Raw genomic sequence first — 13,482 nt, forward strand, 5'->3', positions numbered from 1 at the left:
TGGCCGTAAAGTGCGTTCCAGTGACATGCTCGCATCGAACAAGAGCCTCATCTACGGGCCTGCCTGGCAACATCGTGCCTGAGAAGCAAATTTTTTGAACCGCAACAGGACACTCTTGCTCTCTCTTTCTCTCTCGTTTGCTCTCCTCATCTGTTTTGTTTATATCTCTCTCTATGAGCTGCCCACAATCAAACGACATTGACGACGCTCTTTAATTTTTGACAACCAAAGTATGGCGCTATCAACGCCGCGCGCGCCAAGCAATAACATTGCACCAACACACCCAGCCCCAGACCGATCCAGCAGCCAATCAAAGGCTACTCGCTGATGGTGGTCCTGCTGTCCTGCTAGGCTTAAAGTCAGAAGTCAATAAGCTGCCACTACTACGCTACTATCACTACTACCAACACACACTTACGCTGTATCAGGTGACACCGTGTAGCGTATAAGCGTAGGCCTAGTAGCGAGGTATGCAGGTAGACGGGGTGCATGAAGCGGAGCAGTAGTAGTAGTAGTAGCCAGCCAGCCATCAGAATTCAATTACCAGACACACGCACCTACATAACGCACCGGCACGCACACACACACACACACACACACACAACGCAACACTGCCAACCATTCCTTATCATCATCATCATCAGGACGGTAGCCGTTCGTTCGCTTTGCCAATGTTGAGTGGCCAAGGCTTCTTGCGGGACAGGTGCTGGCGGTCCACGGCGGTGAGCGTGGCGTTTGCCTTCTTTGCTCGCTCTTTTCAGTTTATTGCTCCCTCGACGGGGGCACACTGTTTGCCCGGAACGGAACGGAGACAAACCGACGACAAAAACGTCGTTCTCCGTTGCCATGGTTGCGTGTGGTGTGGTGTGGTGCGAGCAGCTTTATCGAGGTGGGTTTCGAGGTCAAGGAAGCATGGTTGCAGGTTGAGGAGCAGGGGTGCTCTCTGGGCTGCTACTGCCTTGCAACCGTTCGACATCGAAGTTGCCTGTAGCCTGTAGCACAGCAGTAGTAGCTCCGTGGGATGGCCTCCCTTGATGAATCGAGAAAGAGCGGAGGCATTTATTGGAAAATTCCCTCCGATTGGCTGAACCTTCGATGTTGGTATTGATCTTTGCAAACCCCGTCCTTTGTTTCTATTTTCATTTCCTTTTTCATTTTAACATTCAACTCGAGAAGTGTTACTCCCTGTTCAGGCATCAAACCGGAGTTAGAGGATGTTAAGCGAGGATTCGAGTCCCCGAAACAACACGCACCTCACAGAAATCCAAACCAAAGGAAAGCTCCACAAACACACACACACACACGCAACTCCGGCAACTCCCCATACACCTTCCACTCTCTTTCTCTCTCTCACACACTCTCTGCACTCTCTCTCTGTCTGCACTCTCTCTGCACTAACGGAAAACTCCAACGGAAGCAACACCGGACTCACGTAACGCACCCGTACTTCTGCCAAGCCCATTTGGAATTATCATCAGGTCGAGCTGTACAACAACGGTCTTCCTTATCTGGCAACGACGACTGACTCCACGCGCGTACACACACACACACCGGTTGTGTTGTGGTCCCCAGTAAAGTAGCGGAAAACCCCTGAATTCTCTCTAGCGACAGGGCGTGCGGAGATGATGCGGAGGGGGGCGCATTCAAAGCACAGCGCGGCGTAGAAGGCGTAGTTGTTGGTGTGGAAAAAACGGGGGTCCAGGAAAACCCACTAGCTACCACCCCGGGGGGGCGATACCGAGCGCGACCACTAAGCGAAAGAGACTGAACGTCTGCTTGGGGATGTGGATCGACCGACTGCTCTGCACGACGGTGGCTACGATTCGGTTGCCACTCGGATTTCGAGCAGTTCACGAGCAACACACGGGGCGGCATGCTGTTGTTGGCTGCTTGTCGAGCAGTAGTACGGCATATAGCAGGCTATGCTCTCGCCTCAAAGGACGATGTGTATGTGAGAGAGGAGCGAATTCGCGAATTGGCCATCTCATCGCGTTGTCGCGGTTGTCCCTCTGCCCTCTGCACGACTCCTTAGCCGCTTGTCGGCGGATCATCGCATCAAAACGAGATGCGGGTTAATTTGCATGCACCGGTAACGGCGCCGCACGACATCAAAACGTCGCGTTCTTCCTCACAGTGTGTGTGCCGCCAGCCAGCCAGCCAGCCAGTGGTTGATGCGTTGCGATTCAATTAACATCTTTTTAAAGCTTGACAAGGCTTTTTTGAGGACCATCCAGTGGAGCGCAATACACGGTTAGCCAATAGCACCAGTAAGCCAATTACTGTGGACGGACGGTTCATCGGATAAAGCAAAACAATGATGAACGAGTGTTTTTTTGCCGATTTCAAACAAACCTAACTTGGTCCATAAATTTCAACACTAAGTTAAACACGCTAAATGCGCACTGGAAAAGCGCCGCATAAACACGAATAACAACGGTAAACGGCACCAAAAAGCTACTGCGGTATCATATTTCTTTGCACAAATATTGAACTCCACACCAGCGGCAAACTTCTCTGTGGGCCGAGTGGGCCGTAAAGCAGCGTTTGTCGTGCTATAAATCCTTCAAACCTCACAACCTCCTGTTGATGGACGCCACCAGCTAATCGTACACGGTACAAGCCGCGGTACACAGGACATACACACTTGGAAGGCTGTGGCCGATGATGTTAGCAATCACAGCAGCTTTATCGCTCAGATCGGTTGTGCTATCGGCTGCGCTGCGCCACGACGCCACTACGCGACAGATGCACCATTAGCTCGCATGTCTGCATCCAATTATCCGTGCGGGGACCACGCAAACCCACCCGCGGCGTTGGTACCATCAGCACGGTATCGGTTGCTCGATCCGGTACCATCCATCCGCCCGGCTTCCATTATTTATTTGATTTAATTGTCGCAACAACGCCCTTGATTCTTCCCCTTTGGATTCTTCCACCCTTGCCACCCTGTTCGGTTCGATCACGTACCACGGTTCCAACGTACCAACCCTTAAGATGTAGGGGTGCTCGGTGCGGCTCCGGCGGCGATGGAGCATCAATTTGTGCGATTAAAATGGAGGCGCCTGGTAGCTACTAATGGAGGCGCCTGGTAGCTGGTAAAAGTAACCCGTACTGACCACCCCTTGCTCCCGGGGGGTGGGGGTGTTGGTGCTGGATTACAATTCGCGTGATTTTTTTTTTGTTCACAAACAGACACACACACACACACACACACGTGCACACCGGGAACACTCCGGGAGTGTCCCTGTAGCCTGTATAGTCATCGTGCTCAATCAAATGGAATCAATTATTTGCCAGACGGATGCTCTCAGATAAATTACACCCACCCCTCGCACTCCGTAGGGGCCTTTCCATTGGGCACCACTGGCCCCAGTATGCCATATGCCAGTCCTGGAGTGTGACCTGGATTCTCGGGCACGCATTCGAGGCAGTGAATCCATCATCAACCCGCGCTTTGTGAGGCTTTGTAATTGTGGCCTTTCCGCTCCTCCACCAACCATTCTATTCCCCCTTTTTTTCATTTTCCCTTTTTTTGCCAAACCAAAAGCCGACTTCAAAGCCGACCAACGCTTAACATACCACCGCAGATGGCGTCGCCTAGGGCCTAGGGTTAGAACAGAAATGACGCACTAGCTTCGGTGTCCCCGGCCTGACCGACCAGCTCGGGGGTTAAAAGCTCCGGAGTAATCCTTCGAGCCTATTTTAATGGATAACCCCTTCATTTCACAAGGACGACCCGCCTCGTAACCCCTCCCGAGGGTGAGGAAACTGAAACTGTGTTCGCCGTCAGCGATTTGGCGCGTGCACTATAGTGCTTTTAGTGCTGGCGCTGGAGAGAAGAGATAAATATTTACCCACTACACAACAGTATCAGAACCCCACGGGCCTCGAGAGTGTACGTGTGTGTGTGTGTTTGTGTTCGACCTTCATTCCCTATTAATTGCCCTACCTCCGGTTATGCTGGAAATTTCAAACACACACAGACACACTAACACCCTTTCCCTGAAATACCCACAGCCACTACTGGACGAGAGCAACGTATTTTCTAATTCCCGGAAACCAGAACCAGAAACTGTTTGTACTGTCCTGATTTGGTCTCATCTGGCCGCCGTTCTGTTCTGTATCGTATACTTTGCGGTGAAGCACGGTTTATGTGGAGAAGAAGATGTGCTTTATCTTCTTGGTCGTGCTCCACTCCACGGACAACACTCGCCCCATATTCCCTCAGTTCCACCTCCATCGCTCCTTCGAACGGGAGCCTCTGAACTCGAATCCCCTTATCCCGTTTGGCTGTTTCTTTTCTTTGCCGATAAAAAGAGTATCTTCATGTGTGCGGCACAACAAGGCAGCAGCGCATGCCAGCGATGGTGGTGCACCAGGTGGAGGTGCCGCCGGATGCCATGTGGAAACAGGACGTGATATGGTGACACACATACACACACACTCGGATGATCGCAACACGGCCGATGATGACGATGATGATGAGCAAGAAGAGTTTGTGTACCGTCCGTTTCCCTTACTACTCCCTTTCCTCCGGTTCCGGCTCGGTTGATATTAACGGGCATGAAAGATGCACAAAACCCACCACCGGCGTGCCTTCATTACCGTCGGCCATCAAAAACCTAACCGCCATTATTAATTCAAGCGGGCCCCGAAGCAGGGCGCTTCCTGCTGCTGCTGTTGCTGAGCTCTAGAGCTTTCCGAAGTGTATTTGATTCACTCCTGGAACGCAGCTTCTTCAGCATCCTTCTGACATCGCGCCAACCACCTTCCGAAGGGTCATGATGAATGGACGTCATGGGGTGGGCTGAGGCAGCACATCGCTGGTGAAGCATGCGTTTCCGAAAGGCTATCTCCTACCCGTTATGTGGTGTATGTGGTCTCGTCGTCGTCACTCACTCAACGTTTGGGGCCGACGTTTGGGGCCGGCTGGACCGACGTTCGTTCTATCGCATTTATGATTGCTTGCCATGTTTCGCGTTCCCACCCGGCGGTAATGAGACCGCAAAACGTAGAAATAGAGATTCGCCAACCACCAGTCCACTTTGCCCTGGAGAGGGCGATCGATTTTTGCTGTTGAGACATCGGGTATTGCCCGGGAGGGAAAGGAAGCTGTTATATGGGCCGCGCGTAATTACTGCTCTTCATGGCGAACTGGCCGCAGGGGGGGGGGGGGGAACACTTTCCTAAAAGGGATCCTCTTACAACGACGCCACTCGACAAGATGGCCTAGACCGCATTAAAACCCCATCCACAGCGAGCCCATTTGCGAGGGTACCAACCGATAGCGGTGGTCCTCGAAAAAGAAAGGGTACGGTAAAGGTTCAAGGTCGGTGACCTAGATTCACCGGAACTCTGACTGACACAAGGCCACAGCCCGATGATGGCCGTGAAATCCACGTCCTTGGACGTGGAACAGTAGCCCGAAAAGTGTGCTTTCCCGATGTAATCATGAGGTGGAATTGATTGAAAAGCTTCACCGATTTCACGATTACTGCGCGCTTTGCGAGAGCTTTCTTTCTGTCTTGCGTTGTGTTGGCTGTTTAACAAAAAGCAAAAAAAATGAAACGAGAGAAAAGGGCATCTAAAATTTGATAAAAGGGAACGACTTTATTTGCTACCTAGTACGTCTTGCCGGAGCTCTGGGGCTGCTAAATGGGATTCGGGGTTTTTGGAAAATTCGTCTAAAAAGCTAATACGAGCGCGATGTACCTTGGCCGAGACGCTCAACAGCGCTCACTACGTCATGTTGAGATATTTTTCGCGCAGCAAACGTCGCTGCTCGGCCCGGGCATCCCGCTCGACCTGCCGCTTCTTCGACAGCCGCTCGTGAACACGTTTCATCTCGAGGATCTCCTTCATTTCCTCTTTGTCTTCGTCCTGCAATACGCGACACGAGATGGGAGAGGGTGTATGTTAAGGGAACGTTGGCGCATTAGTCACGATCGATCGAACACTAACCGTCATGTTTAACCGGAGCACCAGTGCCCGCCGACCATCCGACATCGGTTGACTGTAGGACATGAGATTTTTGAGCCGCTCCTTCGGTGGCACACCACGTTCCACCACCAGCACGATGCGTGCCCACTGGCGCTGCCATTCGTTCTTGGTTTCGGCAATCTTCTGGTACGTGTTACCCATCATAGCGATCAGCATGTTCACCAACAGCACCGCGACAATCACCATAAACAGCACGAACAGGATCTACGGAGGTAACAGTGCGACAGGTGAAAGGAACTGTACCGAAAATTACGCTCATCCAACCAGAACCATACCTTGGCGCACATCTCGTGATCCGTGTTTTCGAGCGCTCCATAGTAATCCCCAAAGTTGGTCAGCGACATCAGAAACATGGCGACGATCGATTCGATGGGCGATGGCATCGGATTGGCGTCACCGTCCTCCTCCGGTTTGTAGGAGAGAAACACGATATAGTACGCCTGCGAGAAGCCCATCACAAACACCAGATAGATGACGACGAACCGCAGCAGATCGCCCATCACCATACGATAGATCATCACCACGAAAGGACCGACCGTCTTGAAGCCACTGGATGGAGCAGTTGGAAGAGAAGCTTGAACCAAAGCCATACTCCGGAATGTTCATCGTCAACTCTTACCGACAGAAGAACAAGAAATATGGCGCAGTTGTTAGCATAATGGCGACCGCCACATGATCCTCTAGTTCGGTGAAGCAGAGCACCTTCAGAAAGGGTACAACCATCATGATGCAGCAGGAGAACAGAAACATGACGCGCGATGGAGCCGTCATCTGTTGGATCGCGATTAAAAACGAAGGAAATGATGAGAAACCACTGATCGCACTTGTCCGCGTGACGTTCAGATCGCCCTGACCGGCTTACCAAATTTTCGAAGAACATCTTTCGGCCAAGAAACTTTAGTTCGCGCAACGCCGACAAGAGATAGAGGAAGGAACCGATCAGTATGATGACTTCGGCCACGAACCGTACCTTTCCCTCAACGCCATCATAATCCATGGTGTGACACTTGGAGTTGAAGAACAGCCCATCCTCTTCCTCGTCGACCGTTTCGGGTTCGAATGCACCCGATCCTTCGCTTCCGTTAAGAAGCTGCTCGGCCAGTTTGCCAAGCGCACTGCCACCACCGCCACTACCACCACCGTCGAACTCAATCCCCATAATGTCACTTAAAAGGCTGCTTACATTGTCCGCGTCCTCTAGCGTTACCGTTCGGTTCCATAATCGTTGCCGAAGATCCTGCTTCGCATTTGCTGAGGACGTTTTGTTACCACCGCCACCACCGGCACCATTTTCGTCGTCTTCCTCGGGCGGTGGTGGTCCATTGCGTAGCGTGAAGCCGATCAGCGAAACACAGAAGTAGCAGAAAAACATGAAAAACTGTCGATAGAATTTATCCTTCACGAACGTGTTCCACTTCGTCTTGAGCAGATCGATCAGCACACCGTCCAGTAGATCCAGATGCTCATCTTTGTCACCAAACACGACCAAATTCAGGGCCGAGTCTTTGCTGATGTTACCGGTTTCTACGTCGATCGTGTCGATCAGGACGAGCGGATAGGCGGCACAGGTAATGCTACCCAGCTGCCAGTAAATCTCTCGCTCAATGTTCATAATGTGGAAGAACATCTCGACGCGGCCAAGCTTCGCCGCCAACGTTAGCGGTGTTAGATTCTGGTGGTTCCGTATGCTTAACGATGATCCCACCTCGTAGCCCATATCGAACGTGGTAATCTTCTCGTATATCACCAGCATATGCAGTACCGTGTTGCCGTTAAAGTCCTTGTTGTCCGGGTCGGCACCGCGGGCCAACACCAGCCGGTAGCACTCCTCTTGTCCTAGACAGGCGGCAAATGTGAGAGGATACTCGCCCCAATACACGTACCCATCGTAGTTCGTGAGCTGTACCATCTGGACGACTTCCGTCTCGGGAGTATCGTAGCGGGAAGCCTTTTGATCCTCCGGGCACATGAACGTCCCGCAGCAGCGCTCGTTTACGTCCGAGTTGTGATCGAGCAGGTATTTCACCATCGCGGGATCCTCGTTTACGATGGCCAGATGGAGAACACTCTCGCCGTAGTACTCGTCGCACATGTACACATCGTTGATGAGCTTGGGATAGAACCGTAGAAGCCGCTTCGCCAGATCGGCATGCAGTGACGTAGCGTTGAGCAGGCAAAGATGCAGAATCGTCTCACCGACTGCTCCACGTTCCTGGGTGCGAAGAGAAGAGGTGCCACATTATTTATATCAGTTATTAGTGAGGAAGTCTGGTAGATTTAGATGACATGATTGTACGGAATTAATAGAACAAATTTACAGGCATTCAAGGTCAAGTATAAGCATATCGCTTATGTATTGCTATGCTCTATACGTAGTTCCTTCTCCCTAAATGACAACTAATGGATGACCTATAAACACAAACGTCTGCCATGGAGAATTGGGAAACACCCGGTGACCCATAAAAAAGGGAATGCACGAACGCAATTACCAATGGCAGCGAATGCAGGAAACGGACGTCCTGTTACATGCTGCTATGCCAACCTGTACCAACGCCTGTAAGCTGTTTACTTTCGAGCACGTGGTTTTTTCGTGGCGGGAACTTGTACCACCAGGAATCGCCAGTGTACCCTCCCTCGTTACGCAATGGAAGCGGAATTGGTCGTATACCTTGACGTTCCAGCACACCTCCCGGTACCCGGATGGGTTTAGGTAGTACTCCGCTTCGCTCACTTCCGGGCACACTGCATCGATGTCAAAGTCCTCCTCCGGGTTCTCCAACGCCCGGATTTCGGGCAGCTGCTTGTGCCTCGGTCGCTCACTGTTTCGCAACAGCACCAGCACCGACACCGGGATGTACTTTCCTTTGCCTTTGTTGTACAGGAAGGGTTCGACCTTCGTCTTGATCGCGTGGTCAATCTCGGCGTACTGCTTGTTCTGGATCGCCCGTTTCATCATATCCACCAGCAGCCCACCGCCCTTGAGGTTGACGAACTTGTACAGGGCCTGGGTGGACACTCCGGCCTGCTTCTTAACGCCACTGGTCACATTACTCTCCGTATTTCCCATCCCGTCTACGGATTGTGCCCTACCGGTCCACCTGAACACGCACGTACACTGCTAGCACCTTTACCGGTTTGAAACAATAGACCAAAACAACATCAACTACGGATCCGGGAATCCATTTTCCAATCCCGACCGAATGTCCTGAAAATAGTGGCCTAATGTCGTCGACGAGGCAGAAATGGCGACAATTGCGGTGCTTGGTCGCCCATATTTTGCGTACTGCGCGAAATGGCTATCGAACAAACAACATCGAAGCCTATCCGGGCAGCCGTATACCCTCGGTGTGCTCGTTGCTAGGAAACCCCAAAAGCATGAGCGACAGTTCCCCCAGGAGGAGGAGAATAGTGTTGGCGTTCTGGTGGAATGCAATTCGACGGTTGACACCGAAATATACCGAATCCAACCAAAGGCTGCAGGTACCGTGGGTCGATCACAGTCTAGTGAGCATCGGAATTTGCGCTTTTGCGCGCCAACCGAGAATGGTTGTAGTGCGCGTGCGATTTGTTCGGATGGCATGGAATGGAATTGTTATTAAATTGAAATTGATTGATAGAATTGAGCAGAAAACATTTGTTTACCACTTAAAACGTTATTTCGATTTGCATCGAATTCTGCAATCACAGTAATGTGTTTGCCTCATTCGGACATGAAGACTCTAACGGCCCTTTTGTTTTTAGTGTGAGTTTAGTTTATTTGTGTAACATTTTTCTTTGTTCGCTTGACATTTGCATTTATCTACTTGCGTTTACTATTGTTTAAAACAGATGCTTCCAATCGCTTCCACTACGGCCGGACTCCAAAAACGTGAGAGAAGGCTTTTCATTTCAGGGGTGGTGGCCGATAGAAGGTTTTTGGAGACGGGGGTTTGGAAGGCGGAATCTATAATTAAATGTATATATTCTTTCATATTTATGCATCGTGTTGATCCTACGAGACCCTTCTCCTAACACACACACACACACGCACACACATTCGTCCTTCGTTAATTGCATTGTACATCACCGGTTTCTCTCTCCCGCGACAAACAAATCTCTAGACACGCGTGGCGCTATCGATGCGTTGCAAGGAGAGAACGTTAACGCTTAAAATTACGACGAAGATGTGTGCCCGTTAAGGGGTTGGGAAGGGTGTGTGTGTGTGCAGTGTAGTGACCGTTTCACGGCGCCATATGGGTTTAGTGCCCACTTACGGTGCGAGTTTTGTGCATTCGCTTTTGGCCTCTAGTGTGTGTCACTGCAACGCAGCGTGATGTGGATGATAGGCGCGCGCGCCCTTCTGTTAACAATCTCTTAAGTTGGTGGTCATTCCCTCGCTTTTGCGAGATGGATAAAGGAAGAATGATTATGATAACGATTACAGTGCATGATATTGGGGGAAAATTCCTCAAATGCAACTCCACCACCACTACCACCACTCTACAGCAGCTCAACGTAATTGGCCGGGAAGAGCCCGTACGTGCCATTGGGTGCTAGACCCTGCCACCAGCCCTCATCGATCTGATCGATGTGCGTGATGATATCGTCCGGATCGAAGCTTATCTCGGAATCATCGGCCGCCTGATAATCGTACAGGGCTCTCGCTCGGATCATGTTGTCCTCATCGGACAGATCGATCGTTGCGTTCGGATCAAAGTACTGGCCGCCGGTAACCGGTAACGCAGTTTCGTCCACCGTTTCCACCGATTCAGGAACAGCTGCCGCGACAGCAGCCACAGCATCGGGTGAATCCGGTGTCCCACCGTTACGCCGTTCATTCTCGAGTTCCGCCTTCAGCTCGTTGATGATGCTACGCTCCTCGAAGGAAGCGGTCGGTGAGAAGGGTTCCGCTTGGGTTAGCTCCTGTGCCACTTCAGCCTGGATGTGGGTCGGGCTGAGTTGGGCGGTGCTGTTGAGGAACCGTGCCTTGGCACTGCTCACTTTCCCTCCGGCCTCAACCACCTGTCGCATCTCACGTTCCCGTTCACTCTTGCTCTGATCAGACGCTTGGCGGGCGTAACTGCGTTCCGGTGAAACCGGCGACCCTCCCGCTCCAGCTACCTGCTCACCAGCACCATTCGCTCCCGCTGTTGCTGCTTCCCGTTTTTCAAACTCACGTTCCTCCCTTCGTCGACGTTCCTGGGGATAGGGAACGGAACGGAACGAAACGATTAATAACCAGATATTAACGAGTGTCAGAAAGGGCCAAGTATTACCTCCTCAAGTAATACTGTTTCCTGGAGCTTCCGTTCGTACTCCGCCTGCAGCCGATGCTTCTCTTCCTCTTCCTCCCGTCGCCAAAACTCGTCGCGCTCGGTTGGATTGATCTCTTTCGTCGGGTTCACCCGGCTATAGTTCGTGCCAACGGGTTTAGAGGATTCTGAAAAGGATTTGATAACGGATGGCGGATTAAAACGCTCTCCCTGTCTGTCTTATCACGACGTTGATCCACGACCCTCCATGCATGCATGCTCTCTTACCATGGGCCTGCGAGTAGTCCTTCACCTTGAAATCGTTCACCACGACCTTCTGCAGCTTCTCGAGGATACGGGCCTCTTCCACATCGTCCTCGTTGGTCGCGTGCAACGTTATGTGGGCACCGTGCACCAGATCCGTCACATCGCGCACATGCTTCGCACAGGTTCCCTTCCGTGCGATCGGTGCCCCTTCTCCCTAGGCGGCAGGAGTGCGAGATAAGAAGGTGTGTTAGATGTAGCGCCAAAAAGGGCAGATAAGAGCGCACGCGACATAAGGGCACCACCACCGACAGATGTCAACCTACCTGCCAGTTGATAAAGACGAACTTTGCGATGCCGGTTTCACTGTTGTCGACCCTCAGGAATGCGTACTGTATCTTGCCCGAGTTCAGCTCGGCGGCCAGCTCCCCAATGCCATCCTCACCGGTGTCCTGAACCTTCAGCACGTTACTCTGACCCTCGTAACCGAACAGGGCCCAGTTGGTGGCGCTCTTGCGATCGACCACCGTTTTCCACGCGGCCACGATGGCCTCACGGTGCTTCTGCAGATCGATCGACATGATGCGGCTGTCGCTTTTGTCGCGTCCACTGGTCAACGACTTCACTTGCCAACTGGAGTGCCCGCTGTGGGGCAAGACTGGACTGTCCGCTGCTGCGTCGTCGTCGTCGTCGTGTCGTATGTCTCGTGAGCTGTTGGTGACCCACTTTCACGCACCAACGCACCTCCCCCGATTATGCTCCGTGACGAACTACGGCAACACCCGGTCCCCCGCCCTGGTTGACTCAGCCGTTCGTTATCTTGCACTCTGTAAGCAGCGGCGGCGACGGTGGCAGCGACGGCGGCGACGGTGGCAGCGACGGCGGCGAGGTCAACACATTCCGTGGCACACCTGTCGTCGTGCAGGACCGGAAGCTGACGAGAGACGACAAGACAATGCACCAGCAGCACTCGCGTTTGTTCAGTTTCTAACGACGACGAAGACGGCCGCGGCGCCACGGTCCACACGCAACAACAACAACAACAACAACAACAAGGTGCGACAAACTCGCGTGTGTTGGTGAAGGTGGGTGGATGGGTGGGTGGAGTACGGGACACGCCGAGGTGTTTTAATTGCACAGGTGAAGTCACAGGCCCCATTTCCCGCCGCCATTTTGGATTTGATTTTTGACAGTTGGTGGTGCTCTTTTTGACAGCACAGCTCCGTTTAGCAACCTGGCAGCTTGCGTTTGTTGGCGCGAAGAAAAGTTTCGGAAAAGGAAAAGAATGCTATGATTTTATCAGGCATTGTGTCCTATTCCGTTTGTGTGGAACAGCGTGTAAATGGTTATCTACCTTCGGTTCTGCGACAGGTTCGTGGCCCCCCTATGCACACCAAAACAACTTCCTCAACTGTCATTTTTCCCCTTTCAGTCAAGGAGCCAGTTTTTCGCGATCGCGATCTTGGATCCCGCGGCTTCTCCAATCACCGAAATCGAACCAGAAAAAGGAAAACCCTTCTGGCGTGTGTGCATTGTTGTGGGAAACGGTGAAAGAAAACGCTTCTAGTACAACACACGGAACGATCGCGATCCGTTTTCGTTGTCTTCTGTTGTCCGCAGTCGCCTGTTTAGTGAGCCCCCTTCACGTCACAAAGGCAGACAGGTAATGCGAACGCTTGTCCGACGGCCTGTTCCTGCCGAACCAGCAAAAGTGCGTCGTCAGGACATCCCGAGACATCCTCGCGGCCAAACTACGGATTGTGTACCGAGAGGATTCCTTAGTTTTTTCTTCGTTTTTCCAACTCTTAGCGCGTTCGCCTCGTGAAAGGAGTTTTTACGGAGCAGTTGACAGCTCGTCTCACGCCAGCCCCCAGTGAGAAGAAGAGTGTTTGAGATTTACAGCCCAGAGCCGATCGCGGATCGCGGTTGCTCCCGTTGAACGCAATATTTTGCCTCGATCTCGAAAGTGCTTCCGGAGTGCATCGGA

General features: G+C 52.1%; 3 protein-coding genes across 3 annotated transcripts in view; 1 reads left to right on the forward strand and 2 right to left on the reverse strand.

Annotated features, from left to right (window-relative positions):
• Positions 1–5,739: 5,739 nt before the first annotated feature.
• LOC125956067 (transient receptor potential cation channel subfamily V member 5) lies at positions 5,740–9,067 on the reverse strand. The gene is given in 6 exon segments (XM_049687565.1): positions 5,740–5,880; positions 5,962–6,204; positions 6,276–6,549; positions 6,620–6,844; positions 6,846–8,212; positions 8,669–9,067. Coding segments are annotated over 6 exon segments (2,649 nt in total).
• A 678-nt stretch (positions 9,068–9,745) lies between these two features.
• Positions 9,746–12,541, reverse strand: LOC125956110 (drebrin-like protein). The gene is made up of 4 exons (XM_049687670.1): positions 11,822–12,541; positions 11,520–11,712; positions 11,256–11,419; positions 9,746–11,178 (listed from the first exon to the last, which is right to left on the reverse strand). The coding sequence occupies exons 1-4, from the start codon at positions 12,074–12,076 to the stop codon at positions 10,480–10,482; spliced, it is 1,311 nt and encodes a 436-aa protein (XP_049543627.1). The 5' UTR covers positions 12,077–12,541; the 3' UTR covers positions 9,746–10,479.
• Positions 12,542–12,943: 402 nt separating this feature from the next.
• LOC125956113 (uncharacterized) overlaps positions 12,944–13,482 on the forward strand; it is a 4,977-nt gene continuing 4,438 nt past the window's right edge. Inside the window, exons 1-2 of the mRNA XM_049687674.1 lie at positions 12,944–13,158; positions 13,305–13,482. The exon at positions 13,305–13,482 is cut by the window's right edge and continues 288 nt beyond it. The gene's annotated coding sequence lies outside the window, so the exon portion shown is untranslated. The remainder of the gene's footprint in view (positions 13,159–13,304) is intronic.

The sequence above is a fragment of the Anopheles darlingi genome, chromosome 3 (genome assembly GCF_943734745.1).
Source record: "Anopheles darlingi chromosome 3, idAnoDarlMG_H_01, whole genome shotgun sequence".
In the NCBI taxonomy this organism is placed as follows: Eukaryota; Metazoa; Arthropoda; class Insecta; order Diptera; family Culicidae; genus Anopheles; species Anopheles darlingi.